The following is a 23944-nucleotide window of genomic DNA, read 5'->3' as shown; positions in this document are numbered from 1 at the left end:
GCTCTGCTACTGTAATGTGAAGGCAGCCACAGGCAAAACAATCAAATATTTTTTATTAGTGTTCTAACAAAAGTTGAATTTACAGACACATAAGTTTGAATATAGTATAGTTTTCACATCACAAAATAATCTTTTTCAACCATTCAGAAAGGTAAAACATTGCAGGCAGTGGGCCAGATCTGAATCACTTGCAGAAAAATGTACAACCAAACCAAAGCAAGGCACTGCAGCAGTAAAGTGAGGGGTGAATGCTGGTAGCCAGCCTTTTATTTATTTTGCAGAATAATTCAAGAAATACAAATTATTATGATAGTATCTAACATATAGCTCTTCCTTTGTCTCAGACACTATTCTAAGTGCTTTAAAAATATTAACTCATTTACAACTCAAAGCAATCCTATTATCACTTTTTTTATGAAAAAGGAAACTGAGGCACAGAGAGGTCAGGTGCGTGCCTCATGCTAGAAACAGCCTGGGCAGTAGGAGTCGAAAGTCTATACTCTTAACCTCTATGTCATGTTGCTTCTACTAGAAAGAAAAAGGTAGTGAAGAACATTTAGGACTCTCATACAAAATATAAATTCAGACAGCTCTGCAACTTGATAAAACAACACTAACATAGACATTTCTTTACATAGTATTATTTTTTATTGTGTAGGGATTTTCAGTTGTTTTTAAAAATGAACTTGTTGTTTAGTTGCTAAGTCATGTCCAACTCTTTTGTGAATTCATTGACCAGAGCCCTCCAGGCCCCTCTGTCCATGATATTTCCCAGGTAAGAGTACAGGAATGAGTGGGTTGCCATCCCAACCCAGAGACTGAACCCATATCTCCAGCATTGGCAAGAAGATTCTTTACACTGAGCCACCAGGGAAGCCTTTTTCCTATAAGTATCCCTGGTGTAAAATTTGGCCGACCATAGATGCTAAAGCTGAAACTCCAATACTTTGGCCACCTCATGCGAAGAGTTGACTCACTGGAAAAGACTCTGATGCTGGGAGGGATTGGGGGCAGGAGGAGAAGGGGATGACAGAGAATGAGATGGCTGGATGGCATCACTGACTCGATGGACATGAGTCTTAGTGAACTCCAGGAGTTGGTGATGGACAGGGAGGCCTGGTGTGCTGTGATTCATGGGGTCACAAAGAGTCGGCCACAACTGAGCGACTGAACTGAACTGAAGAGAGTTGCAAATTTTATAGAAACGTTTTTATATTCTTTCTGAAGGATTAGTTCAGTAAAATCCATATCCATTCAGAAACATGGAAAAAAAAGATACATTATAATTTTAAAAGAATACTACACTTAAATACACATTCTGTTAACAACAGGATTCCCTGCTGAGACTAAATGAGGGATATCTTCATACAAGTTATGAGATATCTTCATAAAAGTTACTGAACTAAATAAGGCTACATATTTCACTATGTACAATTATGGATGGGTTCACATGCACATCAAAAATCCACAATCTGTGTTCTGTAGCACACTGACATTCACATGTAAGCCCTACATACTAAAGGACTTTTCACATGTGTTAATGATGTCACATTTTTCAATTTATTTGTGCTTTTTACAAAACTTGATATACCTGACATTTGCAGGTTTCTTTAAAAGAAAAACAACCTTGTAATCAGATTTCTGCAACATGACTCCTAGTATAAGTATTTCCCTTGTACATATTCTCTTAGAATTTTTGTTTAAAAGGTTTCACATATTTAAAATATTTTTTAAAAAGGTTCTATACTTTATATCATTGATCTGACATTCACTGAAACATCACTTCTTGATAAAGCCTTCCATGATGATGTAATCTTTGTGATTATCTCCTTTTAGAATGTGCTAATGAGTCCAACTGGTAAAAAGATTTCTGAATGCTCGGGATACTGACAGAAATTTCCCATTTATGATGGCTATCCTGACAGAAATTTCTTGATATTCATTTTTCTTACGGGATTTCTCTTGTATGGTTTATTGTTGTACAATAAAGTATGACTTCTGAAAGAGAGGTTTCTCTCATGTTTTACCATTTGTAGTGTTTCTACCATGTATGTTGTCTGAAATTTAGTAAAAGTCTGACATATGGTAAAAATTTCTCCCTAACAGATTTATAGAATTTCTCCCCATGATGAAAGAATTGGCTGAAATTTTCCCATATTGATGATATTTCATAAGGTTTTTGCCTTGTGTGAGTTATCTGATTATTCTGAAGGACAAATTCAGACAGAAGAATTCTCCAATTGATATTATTTATAAGCTTTTCCCTTCTGTGTGTGTCTTCTGATGGGCAGTGAGTTTTGATTTCTGAAAAAATGTTTCCTTACACTCCTTACATCCATAGGGTTTCTCTCCTGTGTGTTTTCTCTGATGTATGACAAAATGTGACTTCTGAGAGAAAGATTTCCCACATTCTTTGCATTCATAGGGTTTCTCTCCTGTGTGAGTCCTTTGATGTAATCTGAGGACTGAATTCACAGAGAAAGATTTACCACATTCATTACATTCATAGGGCTTCTCCCCTGTGTGTTTTCTCTGATGTTTAGTGAGGTCCGATTTATAGTAAAAGGTTTTTCCACATTTATTACATTCAAAGGGTTTCTCCCCTGTATGAGTTCGCTGATGTACTGTTAAGGCTGACTTCTGATAGAAGCATTTACCACATTCCTTACATTCATAGGGTTTCTCTCCTGTGTGAGTTCGCTGATGAGTTTTGAGGTGTGAATTTCTAGAGAAGAATTTCCCACATTCCTTACATTTATAGGGTTTCTCCCCTGTATGTGTTCTCTGATGTACTGTGAGGTGTGATTTCTGGGAAAAGGACTTCCTACATTCCTTACATTCATATGGTTTCTCCCCTGTGTGTGTTTTCTGATGTACCATGAGGTATGCCTTAACATAGAAGAACTTCCCACATTCAGTACATTCAAAGGGTTTTTCTCCTGTGTGTGTTTTCTGATGTTCCATGAGGTGTGGCTTCTGGTAGAAGGATTTCTCACACTGATTACATTCATAGGGTTTCTCTCCTGCATGAGTTCTCAAATGTCTGCTGAGAGATGACAGATGGTAGAAAGTTTTCTTACATTCTTTACATTCATAGGTCTTCTCTCTGGTAGGATTTTTTGGTTGTCTTGTGAGGTCTCCATTCTGAGAGATGGATTTCTCACATTCGCTGGGTTTGTCCTTTGAATGAGTATGCTCATGTATTACGAGGATAGACTTCTGGTAGAAGGACTTTCCACATTCATTACATTTATAGGTTTTCTCATTGGTATGAGTTTTCTGATGTTTCTTGAGTTCTCCATTCCTAGAGAGAAATTTCCAAATTTGTTAATGTATAAGACTTTGGGGTGAGGGGGTAGGGGTTGGGTCTGCTGTGTATATTTTCCAAGTAACTCTGAGAACCAGTTTCTAGAGGTTTTTCCAATATTCATTAGATTCATAGGGTTTCTCCACTGTGAATATTCCATGTTGACATATACTGTGATTTAACATTTGGTAGAAGGTATTTCACTTGCATTATATTCTCCAGGTTTCTTAACTGCCTGAAGTTGATTTTGTATAATAAAGCCTCTCTTATTATGTAAATAAGAAGAATCAAAAGACTGTTTCAGAGTTTTAATCTCCTGATCTTGAATTATAAAAGGTCTCTATTATGAAAGAAGGCTTTCCCATTGGGATTATGTTCTTTGGAATTTGGTTCAGTTTTCTCATTTATCATTAACTAGTACTGTCCCACTTCCAGTACCCCTATTAAGACCCTTTCTTAAAAAGCTTCTAATCTCAAAATTGAATTCTTGAACTTGCCTTGAATTTTCAGCTTGGTTTTCTGGGCATCTTGCTCCTTGGTCATGAGTATTGCATAGGTCTTCTACAAAGGAATCCAAAATTTAATACTTTATACATCTTAACTCATTATTATGGTCATAGGGTAGATTCTTAGGTTTCAGTTCACTATTCTCAAATGAAGGAGTTATTAAGTGCAAATTTCCTCTATCTCAGTGGCTTAGAAAAAACATATAAATAACACTAAAACCTACTATAGCAAAGAGGGAGAGAACTAGTTATAAATTCAAGTAACTTTGACACTACAAATATGACCTTAAAAACTTGGAGGAGAAAGTGAAGACAAAAAAAACAAAAAACACAAAACACAAAGAATAGGGAGCAGAAAACAAAAGGTATTCTAAGTGCTGAACAAGGAATGTAAGACTCATAGAGCATGATGTGAGCCCATTAAGGACAATGAATAGTAAGTAGGGTGATAAGGAAAATTAGTAGACAACTGTGTTCACTGGAAATATCAAAGGAAAGATTACATTAGATGAAGGAGGTAAGTGTAGGTCTTTACCCACTCAGACCTAGTTTACAGTGTTAGGATTTCTAGTAATTAGACTATAAACTTCCACTTTACTCCTCTTTACCTGTACCCAACAATCTAGATGTCAACACTAAAGTGACCTTCTCAGAACATCCATTTCCTCATGTTTAGAGGAAAATTCTTCTCTTTCTAGTTGGCTGGTTCAGAAGACCCAGAAACACATACATCCAAAAGGAATGATTTTTTAAAAAGCAGAGTACAAGTCATCCCACAGAATGAATTCCCAGTTGTAGCACCAGAGATTTTCAATGCTGACTGCCAAATACTGCATCTGTGACCCAACACTAGTCTTATTCTGCCCTCATATCTTAGCTCCCACATCTCTGCTTCAATTTTCTACATGATCTTTCAGTTCAGTTCAGTTCAGTTCAGTCGCTCAGTATGATCTTTAAAGGGTAATTATTCAACATCATTCTAGAATCTTTACAGACCTTCACGTTTATTCATTTTTAAATGCTTGAAAAAAAGTGAGATTATGAGTAGAGATTTGGGGTTAGAATTTCATGGCAATTGTAAGGAAAACAAAGTTATTTGATAGGGATATGTGCAAGGTTAACTTGGGATACTCATGAAATAAGATCTTATGTATAAAAAGCATTTAAGAGAGCAGATAAAATGAAGATTGGTGCATGTTTTGGGGCCATAAGGAAAAATAAGCTGCAGGAGGCAATAAAGGGCCAGACTAGTTCTTGACAGAAAATTAGGTGTATTTTGTATCAACTCTGAAATAATATAACTGATGAAAGGCATAATAATTTATAATCCAATTTCAGAGATTAAACAGAGAATAGTAAAATAAAATGGGTGCTGAAAATCTAAGGCATTTTATTGTTAATTAAAGGAGGAAAATGGCATTTGAAAATTTTATAAGATAGATTTTATAAAAACTTTAAGATTATAGCTGCATACTTTAATGGCAAGGAGTAACTGGAAATTCTAGCAAAAAGACAAAATGAGAGTTTAAGTGAAAGTTAGTATATAGGAAAGAGAAATAAATCTACTTAAAAAATGTCAAGCAAAAGAGGGAATGTTTTTTTAAACAAAAAATCAAACATCTCCATCTGCCCCACATAAAAGAGGGAATTTAGATGGGGAGAACAAAAACTGGAGGTGTGATTTATGTTGCTTACAAATGCAGATCAAGTATCCTCAATCATTTCCAAAAGTTTAGGGCATTTAAAAAAGAGATTCTTGAAAAAAAATTTCAAAAAGTCAAAGGCACCAACTCCAACCCCCTTGGTTATAATTTCTAACTTACCAGGGTTGTTCTGACGTGGAAATTGTACTTCTAATATCCATGGTTCTTTTCCTTGCTTCAACTTGAAGATTGCATTTGGCCTATTTGCACAATAGCCTATTAATAGAAAAGATAACATAAATTACTTGGAATACAGCAACTCTGAAGGATAAGGAAGGGCAGGTTAGGATCAGAACAATGAAGGTCTCACATAGATTTGGCAAATTTATTCTATTAGGGGAGTGCATGGGGACACAAATATTTTTCTGGTACCCAAAATGGATTCATCAACTTTGACCCTAAAAATTTGATTTACAAATTTAATTTGATTTACAAATTCCAGTAAGTGAGAAAGGAAATGCAAACTACTGGGAGCTACAGATGCAGAAGATTTCCTCACCCACTGAGATGAGGTGACTGTAGTTCTCCTGCATCACTTCTCTATATAGGGTCCTCTGAGCAGTGTCCAGCAATTTCCATTCCTCCCGGGTGAATTCCACAGTAACATCCTTAAATGTTACTGGTCCCTGAAACAACATATTTCAATTCAAACTGAAGTGATCAAAATAGAGTACCATTAAAAAGACATGTAAACTAGCTGTTAATGTGTTAACTACAGGATTTATTCTGGAGAGTTAAGATATACTGCTACTCTGTACCCTGTTTTACACACATAAAATATTTGTTCAGTATATATTTACTAAGATATCACTCCATGCCTAGAACTCTGCTAGAGATACAAAGATGAATAAAAGCAACTATTCTTGTCATCAAGAGCTTACAGTCCAACAAGGAGGCAAAGATTAAACTCATAAATGCAATATGCATAGCAGGTGCTATGACAGAAGTATGTACAAGATAAAAGATGGTCAAAAAGAATGGCCAAGATGGTGGAGAAGGAAGACTCTGAGCTCACCTCTTTCCACAGGCACACTGAAATTACAACTATTTACAGAGCAACTATCTTTGAAAATGATCTGAAGAATAGCAAAAAAGATTCCCCACAACTAAAGATATAAGGAAGGAACCACAATGACATAGATAGGAGGGGTGGAGACACAGTATAGTCAAGACCCACAGCCCTGAGTAGGTGACCCACAAATGGGAGGATAGTCAAAACTGTAGAGGTTCTCCCCAAGGAGTCAGAGGTCCAAGCCCCACATTGGGCTCCCCTGAAGAGGGGTCCTGCACCAGGAAGACAAACCCCCCAGAACACCTGGTTTTGTAGGCCAGTAAAACTTGAGAAATTAAAATTAAAAGACGTTTACTCCTTGGAAGGAAAGTTATGACCAACCTAGACAGCATATTAAAAAGCAGAGACATTACTTTGCCAACCAAGGTCCGTCTAGTCAAGGCTATGGTTTTTCCCGTCGTCATGTATGGATGTGAGAGTTGGACTGTGAAGAAAGCTGATCGCCAAAGAATTGATGCTTTTGAACTGTGGTGCTGGAGAAGACTCTTGAGAGTCCCTTGGACTGCAAGGAGATCCAACTAGTCCGTTCTAAAGGAGATCAATCCTGGGTGCTCATTGGAAGGACTGATGCTAAAGCTGAAACTCCAATACTTTGGCCACCTCATGTGATGAGTTGACTCACTGGAAAAGAGTCTGATGCTGGGAGGGATTGGGGGTGGGAGAAGACGGGGACGACAGAGAATGAGATGGCTGGATGGCATCACCGACTCGATGGACATGAGTTTGAGTGAATACCGGGAGTTGGTGATGGACAGGGAGGCCTGGCGTGCTGTGATTCATGGGGTCGCAGAGAGTCGGACACAACTGAGCGACTGAACTGAAGTGAACTGAACTGAAAACTTGAGAGCTAGAGGGCTATAGAAAACAGATATTCCACTCTAAAGGACACATGCAAAATCTCACATGGTCCAAATCATAGTGCAGAGGCAGTGATCTGAAGGGAGGCTGGCTCAGACCCATTTACAGATCTTGGAGAGTCTCCTGGAGAGTCAGGAGGCAACTGGAACTTCTCTTGGAGACACAGACACTGGTAGCAGCCACTTTTGAAGCTCGTTCTACCATAAGGACATTGGTTCTAATAAGCACCATTTTGGAGTCCTCTCTCTAGCCTATTAGTGCTAGAGGCTTACTGGCCAACCAGTGAGCCATCACCAATCCCAGTACACTTCAGGCTATTCTGCCAGCTGCATTGGGTTCCAGTCCAGGAACCCCATAGGACATGCAGCCAGCCAGGCAGGGATCCAGCCTCTCCCAACAGTGAGCCAGTAGCCACTGCATGAGGCAGGGTCTGGCTTCCAACAGGGCTGAGGGTCAACCCTGGCTGCCAGTTTGCCCACAACAGTCAAGCCCACAATAAGGAGGATTCATGTAGCCCATACATAAGAAGCCCTTAGAGCTTATAGCTGTGATGATCAGAGAAGCGTATACTGCTGGGTTTCTCAGAACATCTCCACATAAGATTACTTCTCTAAGATTGGGAAATGTAACCAACTTACCAAATGCATAGATATAAAAACAGAAGATTAAGCAAAATGAGACAGAGGAACATGTTCCATACAAAAGAACAAGACAAAACCTCAGAAAAAGTATTAAATGAAGCTGGGAAAGCATTCTACCCAATAACAATATCTTTTATGAATATAAAGATGCAAGCCTTTAACAAGTTACTAGTAAATAAAATCCAGCAAAATAAAAAACTAGGTTATAATTTACACTGTGACTTTGTGTGATTTATCCCAGGAATGCAAGAATGGCTCAACATACTAACGTCAATCAATTACATTAACAGAACAAAGGGGGAAAAGTAGATCATTTCAGTGATGCAATAAAGCGCCTGACAAAATTCAACACTTTCATGATAAAAACATTTAGTAAACTAGAAATAGAAGGAAAATCCCTCAAAATGATATTTTTAATTCACCTCTATCCCAGCTAACTTTATACTCAGTAGTGAAAGACTTAAAACTACATACAGAATATCCCTAAGAATCCACAAAAATAAAGTTAATAAATAAAGTCAGCACATTTCAGAGTTATAAGATCAACACACAAACATCAGTCGTGTTTCTATTTACTAGTAATGAAAATCAAAAGAGAAATTAAGATAATTCCATTTAATGTAGCATCAAAAAGAATAAAATACCTAGGGATAAATCTACTCAAGGAGTATATATAAGACTTATGCACTGAAAATTGCAAAACATCGCTGGAAGTATTAAAGAAGACCTAAATAAAAGAAATGATAGTATGTGTTCATAGACTGTAAGACTTAATATAGTTCAGGTGACAGTACTACTCAAAGGGATCTATAGAATCAATGCAATCTCTGTTAAAATCTCTATGACTCCTGCACAGAAATAGAAAAGCCAATCCTCAAATTTATATGGAATTGCAAAGAGTCTCTAACAGTCAAACAAAATTGGGAAAGAAGCAGTCAAAGGACTCCCACTTATTTAAAATATTACTGTAAAGCTTCAGTATCAAAACAGTGTGACTGGCATAAAGACAGACATACTGTCCAATAGATAGAAACGAGAGTCTGAAAATAAAACCATACGTCTATGGCCACCTCATTTTCAACAAGGAAGACAAGACCATTCAATGGAGAAAGAATAATTTCTTCAACAAATGACACTTGTCTTCACAGATGACCACATGCATAAGAAGAAAACTTGACCTCTACACCTCACTGCATATAAAAAAATTAATTCAACATAGATCATTGACCTAAATATTAAGAGCTAAAAATATAAAACTCAGAAGAAAACATAGGAATAAATTTCCTTATCTTGAATTTGACAACAGATTCAAGATATGACACCAAAAGTACAAGCATTAAAAGAAAAATAAACTGACCTTATCAACTTTAAAACTTGTACAGGGACTTCCCTGGTGATCTAGTGTTAAGACTCTGTGGTTCCAATAGAAGGGGCATGGGTTTGATCCCTGGTTTGAGAACTAAGATCCCATATGCCACACAGTGTGGCAACCAAGAAAATATAATAAATAAATTAAAATTTGCATGCATCATAGAATAGTACCAAAATAGGAAAAAAAATATAACTCACAGAATAGAATATTTGCAAATCATATATCTGATAAAGGTATATTATCCAGAATATATAAAATATACTTAAAAATTCAATATCAAAAAAGATAACCCCAACGAAAAATGGGCAAAGAAATTGAGCAGACATTTCTTTAAGTTATACAAATGAGCACATGAAAAGATGCTCAACATCATCATTAGTCTTCAGGGAAAAGACAAATCAAACCCATGATGATACTGCTTCCCATTCATTATGATGGGTGTTAAAAAAAAAAATAACAGGTAATGGGGAGGATGTGGAGAAATTGTAATCCTTATACATTGCTTGTGGGAATATAAAATGGTACAGCTGCTAGGGAAAAATTTGTCAGTAACTCAAAAAGTTAAATATACAGTTACCATCAGTTCAGTTCAGTTCAGTTCAGTCACTCAGTCGTGTCCGACTCTCTGAGACCCCATGAATCGCAGCACGCCAGGCCTCCCTGTCCATCACCCACTCCCGGTATTCACTCAAACTCATGTCCATCGAGTCGGTGATGCCATTCAGCCATCTCATTCTCTGTCGTCCCCTTCTCCTCCCGCCCCCAACCTTTCCCAGCATCAGAGTCTTTTCCAGTGAGTCAACTTGTCGCATGAGGTGGCCAAAGTATTGCAGTTTCAGCTTTAGCATCAGTCTTTCCAATGAACACCCAGGACTAATCTCCTTTAGGATGGACTGGTTGGATCTCCTTGCAGTCCAAGGGACTCTCAAGTCTTCTCCAACATCACAGTTTAAAAGCATCAATTCTTTGGTGCTCAGCTTTCTTCACAGTCCAACTCTCACATCCATACATGACCACTGGAAAAACCATAGCCTTGACTAGACGGACCTTTGTTGGCAAAGTAATGTCTCCGCTTTTTAATATGCTATCTAGGTTGGTCAATTTGAAAACTCAGCAATGGCCACAGGACTGGAAAAGGTCAGTCTTCATTCCAATCCCAAAGAAAGGCAATGCCAAAGAATGCTCAAACTACTGCACAATTGCACTCATCTCACATGCTAGTAAAGTCATGCTCAAAATTCTCCAAGCCAGGCTTCAGCAATACGTGAACCATGAACTTCCAGATGTTCAAGCAGGTTTTAGAAAAGGCAGAGGCACCAGAGATCAAATTGCCAACATCCGCTGGATCATCAAAAAAGCAAGAGAGTTCCAGAAAAACATCTATTTCTGCTTTACTGACTATGCCAAAGCCTTTGACTGTGTGGATCACAATAAACTGTGGAAAATTTTGAAAGAGATGGGAATACCAGACCACCTGACCTGCCTCTTGAGAAACCTATATGCAGGTCAGGAAGCAACAGTTAGAACTGGACATGGAACAACAGACTGGTTCCAAACAGGAAAAGGAGCATGTCAAGGCTGTATATTGTCACCCTGCTTATTTAACTTATATGCAGAGTACGTCATGAGGAACACTGGGCTGGAAGAAGCACAAGCTGGAATCAAGATTGCCAGGAGAAATATCAATAACCTCAGATATGCAGATGACACTACCTTTATGGCAGAAAGTGAAGAAGAACTAAAGAGCCTCTTGATGAAAGTGAAAGAAGAGAGTTAAAAAGTTGGCATAAAGCTCAACATTCAGAAAACTAAGATCATTGCATCTGGTCCCATCACTTCATGGGACATAGATGGAGAAACAGTGGCTGACTCTATTTTTTGGGGGCTCCAAAATCACTGTAGATGGTGACTGCAGCCATGAAATTAAAAGAGGCTTACTCCTTGGAAGGAAAGTTATGACCAACCTAGATAGCATATTAAAAAGCAGAGACATTACTTTGTCAACAAAGGTCCATCTAGTCAAGGCTATGGTTTTTCCAGTAGTCTTGAATGGATGTGAAATTTGGACTATAAAGAAATCTGAGTGCTGAAGAATTGATGCTTTTGAACTGGGGTGTTGGAGAAGCCTCTTGAGAGTCCTTTGGACTGCAAGGAGATCCAACAAGTCCATCCTAAAGGAGATCTGTCCTGAGTATTCATTGGAAAGACTGATGTTGAAGCTGAAACTCCAATACTTTGGCCACCTGCTACAAAGAGCTGACTCATTTGAAAAGACTCTGATCCTGGGAAAGACTGAGGGAAGGAGGAGAAGGAGACGACAGAGGATGAGACTGTTGGATGGCATCACCGATTCAAAGGACATGAGTTTTGGTAAACTCCGGGAGTTGGTGATGGACAGGGAGACCTGGCGTGCTACAGTTCATGGGGTCACAAAGAGTTGGACACTACTGAGTGACTGAACTGGACTTGCCATGAGAAGCTCTTTGGGGTTGGTGCCTATGTCCATTTGACATGTCCCCATCACTGTGCTTTTGAGAAGTTCCTTAATTTCTAATACTACAAAATGCTCTGGGCTTATTTTATGTTTAGCCTTGCCTTTGCCCTAGAATCAATCAGCTTCTCTGTGGAATTCTGGTTCCTTTTATTGTAGAATGATATTTAGAAACCAAGATCTATGTGCAAGGTTTGTTCATGGCTACTGAGATGTCACTGCTTACAGGCCCTCTCAGCAGACAGTAAGTACATGTATGTTTGCATATTAACTCGTGTATATACACATATCTTTAAATTTTTCTGTATCATATACATGCTAAGTTAATGTGTGTTAAGATAACATATATTCATTTGTTTTTCAATACATGTCAATGAAAAAATGGGCATCTATACACAAAAATGAACCTCAGTCAGTAACTTATTCTTCATACAAAAATCAACTATAGATCTAAATATAAAATGTTAAACTACAAAAATTTTTTTAGAAGAAAAGTCTTTATGACTTTAAAGACTTTTCAGACATGGTACTAAAAGAAATTAAAAAGGAAAATCAAGTTCATCGCATTTTTGTGAAATACAGTTAGGTGAATAAAAGATTAGCCACAAATAGTGAGAAAAATATTTGAAAATCACAAATCTAACAAAGTATTGTTCTTGTATACAGAATGCATAAAGAATTTTGAACATTCGTTAAGAAAACAGCCCAATTTAAAAATGAACAGAAGATTTGTAAGACACTTAATAGAAGATATATGGATAACACAAGCACATCAAAAGGTTTTCAGTATCATTAGTCATTAGAAGAATGCATACTAAAACCACAATGGGATAGCAAAGCACACCTATCTAAATAACTTTAGAAAACAAGCTGAAATACCAAGTGCTGACAAGAAATAAGTGGAACTCTGATACATTGCAGTAAGAACACAAGCTACTGAAGAAAACAATTTGGCAGTTTCTTATAAAGTTAATTATAACAATACCATATGACCAAGTAAATACATGCTGAAGTATTTACCCAAAGGGAAATTAAAATCTATGTACACACAAACATCTGAATCCAAATGTTTATAACAGCTCTTTTCATAAATGCCCCCCCAAACCAAAACAACCTAAATATTTTTCAGCTAGTATGTGGGGCACACACATACAACTGCATTCTTACTGTTTAGTCAACAAGTCACATCCAACTCTTTTGCAACCCCATAGACTGCAGTCCACTAGGTGTCTCTGTCTGTAGGACTTCCCAGGCAAGAATACTGGAGTGGGCTGCCTCTCCTCTTCCAGGGGATCTTTCTGACCAGGGATCAGACTCGTGTCTCCTGCATTGGCAGGCAAATTCTTTAAAACTGCTGAGCCACCAGGGAATTACCATATGATCCAGCAATCCCACTTCTAGTTATGTATACAAAAGAATTCAAAGCAGGGACATAAACAGATATTTGTACACCAATGTTCATAATAAAAGCATTATTTACAATAGTTACAATGTACAAGCAACCAAGGTGCCCACCAACAAATGGAAACAAAATTATGGAAATTACATAAGCAAAATGTAATATGTATCAAACAATGGAATATTATTTGGCCCTAAAAGGAAGGGAACCCTGTGACATGCTACAACATGGATGAGCCTTAAAGACACTATTCTGAGTCAAATAAGCCAGGACAAATACTGTAGGATTCTACTTATATGAGGCACCTAGAGTAGTCAAATTCATACAGACAGAGAGTAGAATGGTGTTTCCCAAAGTATGGGGGGAATGGGAGTTAGTGATTAATGTGTGTGGAGTTTCAGTTTGGGATGATGAAGAGTTCTGGAGGTGAATAGTGGTGACAGTTGCACAACAATGTGAATATACTTAATGCCACAAAGCTATACATTTAAAATTTGTTATGATGGTAAATTTTGTTGTGTGCATATTACCACAATTATAAATAAATCAACTATACTTCTATTTTAAAAAAGAAAAATAAAAGCAAAAAGCAACCCACCACAAACACACTAAAAACAGCTATATGAAAGCATCAAATATTAACTTAAGCACTAGAATCTGAAGGGTAAAGATCCAAGGGCTTCCTTGGTGGCTCAATGGTAAAGAATCCATCTGCCAATGCAGGAGACACGGGTTTGATCCCTGATCTGGGAATATCCCACATTCCTCAGAGCAACTAAGCCCATATGCCACAACTATTTAGCCTGTGTTCCAGAGCTTGGGAACCAAAAACACTGAATCCCCACATGCCCTAGAGCCCATGCTCTGCAGCAAGAGAAACCCACACACTGCAACTAGAGTAGCCCCCATCTGTTGCAACTAGAGAAAGTCTGCGCAGTAATGAAGGCCTGCTGCTGCTGCTGCTGCTGCTAAGTCACTTCAGTCGTGTCCGACTCTGTGTGACCCCATAGACGGAAGCCCACCAGGCTCCCCCGTCCCTGGGATTCTCCAGGCAAGAACACTGGAGTGGGTTGCCATTTCCCTCTCCAATGTGTGAAAGTGAAAGTGAAGTCACTCGGTCATGTCTGACTCGTAGCGACCCCACGGACTGCAGCCTACCAGGCTCCTCCATCCATGGGATTTTCTAGGCAAGAGTACTGGAGTGGCCTGCCAAAATGAAGGCCTAACACAGCCAAAAATAAATATTTTTAAAAGATCCAAGAAAAAAGTGAAATTAATTGAGATAAGTCCTACCTGTGCTTAGAATTTTCAGGGCATTTTCAAATTTCATAGCCAGGACAAAAATATAAAGCAAAAAGCACCTCAGGGCTAGCATCTCTAAAATAAGGATAAAGAAACAACTCCTGAATAGACTGTAGAGGAGCAAAAGAGAAACTGATCTTACCTTAACAATGAGAATAAGCCCCTAACCTAGAAAATTGTTTTCTAAAGTCAGAGATCTGAGACTCTAAAGGTAAACAAAGGAAAAAATTCAGAAGAGACCAATATTTCAAAAGTGAACAGAAAACCATAATTTATTTCATTCTTCAGGGCAAGCAGGTAAGAGAGGAAACTGTTCAACTTTTAATAAACATTTAATGTTTGCTTATGATCTCGTGTGATGTATCAGAATCCCTAAGAACTCTGGGCACAAAGCAAGCCAACACTAACTTGCCTGTTGACACTACCTAACTGAACAGGGATTTCATATTCAAGAGGTCCCCAAACAGAAACTTTGTATCTGCAGAACTCCTTTACTTCCTATCAAATGTCACAAAGTGATAAGTTTATTTTATACTGGGGAAGCAGCTTCTGGAACCAAATGAAAGCATAATTTATACGGATGCTCTGAAATACAAATACTATCTCCCCCCATCAGTCAGTTCAGTCGCTCAGTCGTGTCCAACTCCTTGTGACCCCATGGATTGCAGCACGCCAGGCTTCCCTTTCTATCACCAACTCCTGGAGCTTACTCAAACTTACGTCCACTGAGTTGGTGACACCATCCAAGTATCTCATCCTCTTTCACTCCCTTCTCCCCCTGCCTTCGATCTTTCCCAGCATCAGGGTCTTTTCCAATAAGTCAGTTTTTTGCATCAGGTGGCCAAAGTATTGGAGTTTCAGCTTCAGCATCAGTCCTTCCAATGAATATTCAGAACTGATTTCCTTTAGGATTAACTGGTTTGATGTTCTTACAGTCCAAGGGACTCTCAAGAGTCTTCTCCAACACCACATTCAAAAGCATCTATCCTTTGGCAGTTCAAAAGCATTAACTCTTTGGCGCTCAGCTTCCTTTATGGTCCAACTCTGACATCCATACATGACTATTGGAAAAACCATAGCTTTGACTAGGTGGACTTTTGTTGGCAAAGTAATGTCTCTGCTTTTTAATATGCTGCCTAGGTTGGTCATAGTTTTTCTTCCAAGGAGCAAGCATCTTTTAATTTCATGGCTGCAATCACCATCTGCAATGATTTTGGGGCCCCCAAAAATAAAGTCAGCCACTGTTTTCACTGTTTCCCCATCTATTTGCCATGAAGTAATGTGGACCGGATGCCATGATCTTAGTTTTTTGAATGTTGAATTTCAAGCCAGATGTTTCACTCTCATCTTTCTCTTTCATCAAGAGGCTCTTTAGTTCATTTGCTTTCTGTCATAAGGGTGGTGTCATCTGCATACCTGAGGTTATTGATATTTCTCCCAGCAATCTTGATTCCAGCTTGTGCTTCATCCAGCCCAGCATTTCGCATGACGTATTCTTCATATAAGTTAAATAAGCAGCGTGACAATACACAGGGGATGACAGAGGATGAGATGGTTGGATGGCATCACTGACTCAATGGACATGAGTTTGAGTAAACTCCAGGAGTCGGTGATGGGCAGGGAGGCCTGGCATGCTTCAGTCCATGGGGTCACAGAGAGTTGGACACGAATGAATGACTGAACTGAACCAAACTGAATACACAGCCTCGACGTACTCCTTTCCCAATTTTGAACCAGTCCATTGCTCCACGTCCAGTTCTAACTGTTGCTTCTTGACCTGCAAACAGATTTCTCAGGAGGCAGGTAAGATGGTCTGGTATTTCCATCTCTTTAAGAATATTCCAGTTTGTTGTGATCCACACATTCAAAGGCTATGGTGTAGTCAATAAAGCAGAAGTAGATGTTTTTCTCTAAGTACATGGCAACAACCCTCCAAAGGCTGGGAGCAGGGCACTGGGGCAGAAAGAGATGTCTCAGGAGCTAAAAGCTCTACAGGGCAGGAACTTCTCAGTCACCTGAAAGAAAAGCTGATGGATAGGCTATAAAGCACATCAATGGGGCTGTGGTGGTGTTTACCACCCAAGCCCTGCTGGAGGGAAAGCCTTGATACTGCCCTCAAAGCATCTGATGTTGGCGAAGAACTGTGTCTAATTAAAGTCCAGGGCCAGCTCAACTACATGTGTGACTTAGCAAGCAGAGAAAGGGATGTGCCTTTTTCTGGAGGTATTATTTACTTCAATCTCTACTGTACTTTTACACATAATGTCCAGCACAAAATAAAGAAATAGGAGACATGCACATAAATAGAAAATTTTGATTCATGCTGAACAAGGGAGCCTACTGAAACAGACTTACAGATTAACCTGGATGTTGCGGTTAGCAGATAAGGACTTTAAAGTAATTACAATAAAACTAAATAAATAAAATTAAATGACCTAGTGGAAAAATAGAAAATACAAATGAAATAATGGGGAATCTTAGCAGATAAAGAAAAACAGGAATTTTTAGAACTGAATAACACAATATCAGATGTGGATTTTACAGGCTTATGAATGAAGAACACTGACAGAGTAGAAGAAGGAAGCCATAAACTTGAAAAAAGTCAGCTGAATAGAAAAAGCCAACCCAAGGGACCACACATACAAACCTCAACTAGATAGATCATCTGAACATTTGGGACAGTATGTACATAGTTCAACATTTGTGTAACTGGAATTTTAGAAAGAAAAAGAGGATGAGGCAAAGAAAATATCTGAAGAGTGAATTCTGAGAATTAAAAAAAAATGATAAAAGGCAACAAACATAAATCTTTGTCATCCTTCAAAAGAGATAAATACAGAACAAATCATGCCTATGTACTTTATTGTCTAACTATTGAAAACGAAATATAGAATGAAAATGTGAAGCACAGAGGAGAAAACGCATTATATTCAGGTGGATAACAGTAAGATGAAGACGAGTTTCTCATCAGAAACAACAGAAGCCAGAAGACAAAGACATCCTGAAAACGCAGAAACAGAAAACTCTCAACATGGTTCTATACCAAGCAAAATATCATTCAAAAACCGCAGTGAAATAAAGACATTTTCATAAAGACTAGCTAAGTAGATTTGTCACCATCAGTGCAGAAGTAATACATGAAATAATAAAATAAGTTGCTTAGACTGAAGGGAAAATATACCAGCGAGAACCCTATACCTGTAGGAAGGAATAATGAGCTCCCAAAGCAGATATATATATAAACATTAAGAGGTATTTACACATGTGCGCACATGTTTCTTTAGAATTTCAATATTATTTAAAGCCAAATAACAAGTATTGGGGGTTAAAAATGTAAAAGTGAGATATAAGGACCATAAGGTGTGAGGGTATAAAGAGAATTACACTGATAAAAGCTCATTACACTGTTCATGAGTATAGTGTTTGAAGACACCATTATTTTAATGGTGCATGTTGTAATCTCCAAACTAAGGAGTAAACAAAATAACACATAAAGCTTCAAAGTCAATAAAGAAGATACAATGTAATACTCAAAATACTCAATCCAAAGGAAGTACAATAAATCTCATTAAGAAGGAATATACATAAAACACACCAGAATAAAAGTTACCTTAAAAAGCAACTAGCCCCAAACAGACAAATTTATTTCAAAGTTGACAGGTGAATTTTCAATAGTACTAGTAGTAGAAGACGGTGAATGCTTTTCAATGTTTTAAAAGGTAAAAACTGTCAATCAAGATTTCCACACACAATGAAAAAGCTCTTCGTAGATATTTCATATAAAGAATACAGAGAATTTCTACTAGCATACCCTCACTAAAACAACAGGCAAGCAGAATACAAACAATAACTAGAAATGCTATTTTCAAACAGATAAAAGCTGATGCCAGTAGAACTTGAGAGATGCAAGAAATAATTGAAAGATCTTCTAATCTGGCCAAAATGCCTTAAAAAATCCAACTATCTGCATAAAATAAACTTTTCCAAGAGTTTGTAGTGATGACTGCACTTTAAATTATTTCAGAAAACAAAAAGGTTACTAATTATTTCTGTTGTCCCAAACTGACCGTTAAGCAGTAAGTTACAGAGACTAAGGTAAGAAAAACGTAATGTGCCACCCCTGAATTAATACTATAAGGAAAATTTTAAAATGTGTTCAATACTGACCAAAGCAGAACTGTAGAATAGGTTAAATTCTTCCTTCTTTCTAGAGTCTCTATTTTTCCTACCTTCAAGTCCAAAGGCTATGATTTCTAGTCAATAAAAGAAGATTTCCACACTGAAAATTTATGGCATGGTGGTAATAACACTTCCCAAGTTGGCTGAAAGGATTATGTAAGACAAACTAAATCGAGCACTTACCAAAGGGCCAGGAATTTCATTAATTGCTAAGTATGCTGTTTTGTTTTTTAAAATTAAGTTCAAAAAGCAAAGAAATGGTTACCACAGAATTCAGAATTTTCTCTGGTTAATGGCAGGAAGAGATCTTAAGGAAGGGCACACAGGGTAATTTTCACTGCTTAGGTCAGACAGGGCATAGAGAAGTATTACTTAATTAGCATTCCCTAAATTATACCTATATGTTATGCATATTACTTTGACTGCATAAAGTATGATTTTTTAAATAATTAATGAATAAAAAATTCTATAGCCAATAAAATCCTACATATTCTACTCCCTTCTACCTCTTAGACCTTAAGTTTTCCTGCTGTCTTCCAAGTTCACCTCTCTCTAGTTTCAATGTCCTAAATACTGTTTCTGGAACATGCCTCAGGGTGTCTGCATCTGCTTTTCCTTCTGTGAAGAATGCTTTTCCTCTAGATTTCTACCTGGATATCTCACTTAATTCAAGATATTTGTCAAACATTACTTTTTAGAGTGGCATTTCCTAATCAACTTATTCCTTCTTCCTCACTTTTAATATGCTGTCCTCTTACACTGCTTGAGTTTACCTGTGAGCACATATATCAGAAATACTGCTCAAATATTGACACACTTTATTAACATTAAAAATCATATTCATTAACACTCTTATCAATCTCATCAGAAAAGTCTTTAAGTATTAGCATTTGTTAACTTTGCAAGTTTTCCAACATTCTAATTTTCACTTGAAAGCACTTTTAATGTTAGCAACAAATACAAACAGGTATTTTCTATCAATTGACAGGCTCACTTCACTCATTTTTGAGAAAATATATGAACACCACATGAATACCATAATTTGTCAGTTGCTCTTTCTTTTTTTTTCTTGTTTTTACAGATTTTATTTATTTATTTTTTAAATTTATTTTATTGGAGGCAAATTACCTTACATTAATATATTGGTGGTTTTGCCATACATTGACATGAATCCGCCCCGGGTGTACATGTGTTCTCTTTCTTGAACCCCCCTCCCACCTCCCTCTTCCCCATATCCTCGCTCCATGTCATCCCCGTGCACCAGCCCCAAGCATCCTGTATCATGCGTCGAACCTGGACTGGTCACTTATGATAATATACATGCTACAATGCCGTTCTCCCCAATCATCCCACCTTCACCCTCTCCCACAGAGTCCCAAAGACTGTTCTATATGCCTATGTCTCTTTTGCAGTCTCGTGACGAGCTGACTCACTGGAAAAGACTCTGATGCTGGGAAAGGTTGGGGGCGGGAGAAGGGGACGACGGAGAATGAGATGGCTGGATGGCATCACCGACTCTGTGGACATGAGTTTGAGTGTACTCCGGGAGTTGGTGATGGACAGGGAGGCCTGGCGTGCTGTGATTCATGGGGTCGCGGAGAGTCAGACACGACTGAGCGACTGAACTGAACTGAACTGATACAGGGTTCAGGTTGCCATCTTTCTAAATTCCATATATATGCGTTAGTATACTGTATTGGTGTTTTTCTTTCTGGCTTACTTCACTCTGTATAATTGGCTCCAATTTCATCCACCTCATTAAAACTGATTCAAATGCATTCTTTTTGATGGCTGAAAAATACTCCATTGTGTATATGTACCAAAGCTTTCTTATCCATTTGTCTGCAGATGGACATCTAGGTTGCTTCCATGTCCTCGCTATTATAAACAGTGCTGCAATGAACACTGGAGTACATGTGTCTCTTTCAATTCTGGTTTCCTCGGTGTGTATGCCCAGGAGTGCGATTGCTGGATCATATGGTAGTTCTATTTCCAGTTTTTTGAGGAATCTCCACACTGTTCTCCATAGTGGTTGTACTAGTTTGCATTCCCACCAACAGTGTAAGAGGGTTCCCTTTTCTCCACACCCTCTCCAGCATTTATCGCATGTAGACTTTTGGATAGCAGCCATTCTGACTGGTGTGAAATGCTATCTCATTGTGGTTTTGATTTGCATTTCTCTGATTATGAGGGATGTTGAGCATTTTTTCATGTGTTTGTTAGCCATCTTTATGTCTTCTTTGGAGAAATGTCTGTTTAGTTCTTTGGTCCATTTTTTGATTGGGTCACTTAGTTTTCTGGAATTGAGCTGCAGGAGCTGCTCTTTCACATAAAAATGATATTTCATGAAAAAAAGTGGCTAGGTGAGCTCGCAAATCAATCACTTTAAGTGCTTTTCCTCAAGACAACCAACCATCATATACCAGTATGTAGCAAATTTATGAACTTTCCATTTCATCCCACTGAGTAAGAAAAAGATGTGTATTCAAAGGTCAAGATTTAATAAAATTAATAATTTTTACAGTTTCATCAAAGACATCCTTAAGTAAAGGTGGCAATTTTTTTAACTATGCACATATTGTGGAGGAATACAATGTCATTGTTGTCATCATCCTGATTTATGTCAGACAGGCAGCTGTGCAATTTTTTTTTCACTATGCACATATTATGGAGGAATACAGTGTCATTGGTGTCATCATCCTGATTTATGCCAGACAGGCAGCTGTGCTTTTACACTATCAGTGCTAATTTCATCAGTGTAAAAGGCAATTTGTATCCTGGTATTATGTTTTGACTGAAGGCAATGGAAACCCACTCCAGTACTCTTGCCTGGAAAATCCCATGGACGGAGGAGCCTGGTAGGCTGCAGTCCATGGGGTTGCAAAGAGTCGGACACGACTGAGCGACTTCACTTTCACTTTTCACTTTCATGCACTGGAGAAGGAAATGGCAACCCACTCCAGTGTTCTTGCCTGGAGAATCCCAGGGATGGCGGAGCCTGGTGGGCTGCCGTCTATGGGATCGCACAGAATCGGACACGACTGAAGTGACTTAGCAGCAGCAGCATTATATTTTGAGGCGCTTCCCTCGTGGCTCAGATGATAAAGAATCTGCCTGCAGTGTGGGAGATCTGGGTTCAATCCCTGGATTGGAGAAAATCCCCTGGAGAAGGATATGGCAAATTGCTCCACTATTTTTGCCTGGAAAATTCCATGGACAGAGGAGTATGGCAGGCTACAGACCATGTGGTCGCAAACAGTCAGGGATGACTGAGCACACACATTATGTTTTGACCTCACAGACTCACTGAAAGGGTCCTGGGGTTCCCAGAACACACCTTGTAACTGTTGTTGTATTCAAACAATATTTTCCCCAAAGGTGATTTTTAACGATTTCCACTTTTCTAATATATGGGCTCTCTTTCATAAAACTCACTGAAAACTTACATACAAAGTGAAATAAAGAAAGAGGTAAATAAATGACTCACCCTGTACTTGTTCATTTTCTGCTGCTATTGGAAAGTATAGAAACTATGAAGTCAGGACAGGAAAAGTTGAAAGACAGAAGTCTTAAGAGACCTTATCTTGAAGTCAGGATCACCTGTGAGAAATTTACATACAACATTTTAGTAAAAGATAAACCTCTGGGAAAATGTCCCTTTGAGCCATGAGAAGGAACAGGAAGGACCACGATCAAAGAGTACCCACCTGTCCATTGGTGACTCATATAATCTTGATCAATCTGGACATTTTTGAATCTAAACATGTTTTTCCTATTGGCTGTTTCAAAAAGCATGTGTCCATTACTAAATAATACAAACAATTGAAAATTTATATGTCCAATAATAGCAGATTAGTTAATCAAGGTATATAATATACATACAAAGTATAGAACCCTATACTGGCATTATAAAACATTTAAAAATAATGTTTTTAAAGAGAAATATCTATTAATATGGAAAAGCTTTAAGCTACATAACAATTTTGCCTATTAATATTATAAACCCCACAAGGTTAGAAAGTCTTCAAAGCTCTCAAAAACAGGATGTTTCTTCTTCCTAAATTTCATTTTCTCCAAAATCATTTTTTCAAAAACTTTGTTTTGACTATAAATGGTATAGTGACAGGGAGGCTTCAGCTCTGCTAGGCTCTGTTAACAAACCTACTGACGGTGCTTTTCTCTTTAACATGAGAAGGAATTGGGTAATTTTAAACAATCATGTACTATTCTAATTCAGTAAATCTTCAATTCAACACCACAGATACAATAGAACCAGGGAATGCACTGTTACCTCCAACCTTGCACTGGGGCCTAGAGCAAACAAAGTGCAGACAGGCCTTGATGAATTCTGACATGGCCATCTAATCTGTTCACAGTGACACAAATTTTACTTCTAAAATAACAATTTGGCACTATAATCCCCAAACAGGCACTTCACATAGGGAGCAAAAGTTAACTAGATGCCATAATGTGAGGTCCTTCCCATATGCAGAGGACACCATTTCCAGCTGCCCTGGTACTTACAAAACGTCTACTTACTAAGTCTAGATGCACCATCCAATCAGAGGACTTATGATAACACCTTCATAATATGGAGCATGGATGAAATCGCAGTTTTCATCTTTTTAAAAAGTCTCTCCCATTTCCGACCTGGTTTGGATACGATTCTTAGCTTCTCCAGTAAAACTTAAAATTCAGGGTTTCAATTATGGTTTAAATTTATTTGTTTAACAGTCAGTCATCTGAGAATACACAGGTTAGAGAATGCAGAAGGGCCTTAGTTAACCTTTTACACAGGAGTTCTAAGGAAAATAGAATACTGTAAGGTAAGATTAGATCCACGACACGCTGGTGGTGCCCAGGGACAATCACTGTATTAAATAAAACTTCAGGGTGGGAAACATCATGAATTCAGAGTAAAACAAATCAGAATTTAAATCCCACCTGGTAATAATGGCTAAGCCAGTTTATCTCTCTGAACCTTTAGTATCCGTATTTATTAAATGGAGGTGGTTAATACCAATTCAAAGGATGGTTATTATTAAATGAGCCAATAATGAAAAGAACAGCATAATGAGAAAAGCAGCTCACCTTTATTGAAGCCTTATCATACT

At 38.0% G+C, this 23944-nt stretch overlaps 1 protein-coding gene across 1 annotated transcript; it reads right to left on the bottom strand.

Moving 5' to 3' along the window:
* Positions 1 to 238: 238 nt before the first annotated feature.
* On the bottom strand, positions 239 to 23480 carry ZNF25 (zinc finger protein 25). The gene is made up of 7 exons (XM_055425725.2): positions 23370 to 23480; positions 22538 to 22609; positions 22318 to 22430; positions 6016 to 6142; positions 5637 to 5732; positions 3805 to 3868; positions 239 to 3304 (listed from the first exon to the last, which is right to left on the bottom strand). The coding sequence occupies exons 3-7, from the start codon at positions 22330 to 22332 to the stop codon at positions 2251 to 2253; spliced, it is 1356 nt and encodes a 451-aa protein (XP_055281700.1). The 5' UTR covers positions 22333 to 22430; positions 22538 to 22609; positions 23370 to 23480; the 3' UTR covers positions 239 to 2250.
* Positions 23481 to 23944: the final 464 nt, after the last annotated feature.

Source organism: Moschus berezovskii, chromosome 12 (genome assembly GCF_049115385.1).
Source record: "Moschus berezovskii isolate FMDL1 chromosome 12, NW_MosBer_1.0, whole genome shotgun sequence".
Classification (NCBI taxonomy): Eukaryota; Metazoa; Chordata; class Mammalia; order Artiodactyla; family Moschidae; genus Moschus; species Moschus berezovskii.
Note: the sequence above shows the minus strand (reverse complement) of the source record. Positions and strands in the feature narration are given on the sequence as shown.

Excerpts from the sequence above, each read along its gene's own strand:
- ZNF25 (XM_055425725.2), bottom strand. Across the intron at positions 5,733-6,015 it reads CAGTCACCTCATCTCAGTGG|GCTATTGTGCAAATAGGCCA; the intron begins GTGAGGAAATCT and ends TTCTATTAATAG. Across the intron at positions 3,869-5,636 it reads TCCACGTCAGAACAACCCTG|AAGACCTATGCAATACTCAT; the intron begins GTAAGTTAGAAA and ends ATTCCTTTGTAG.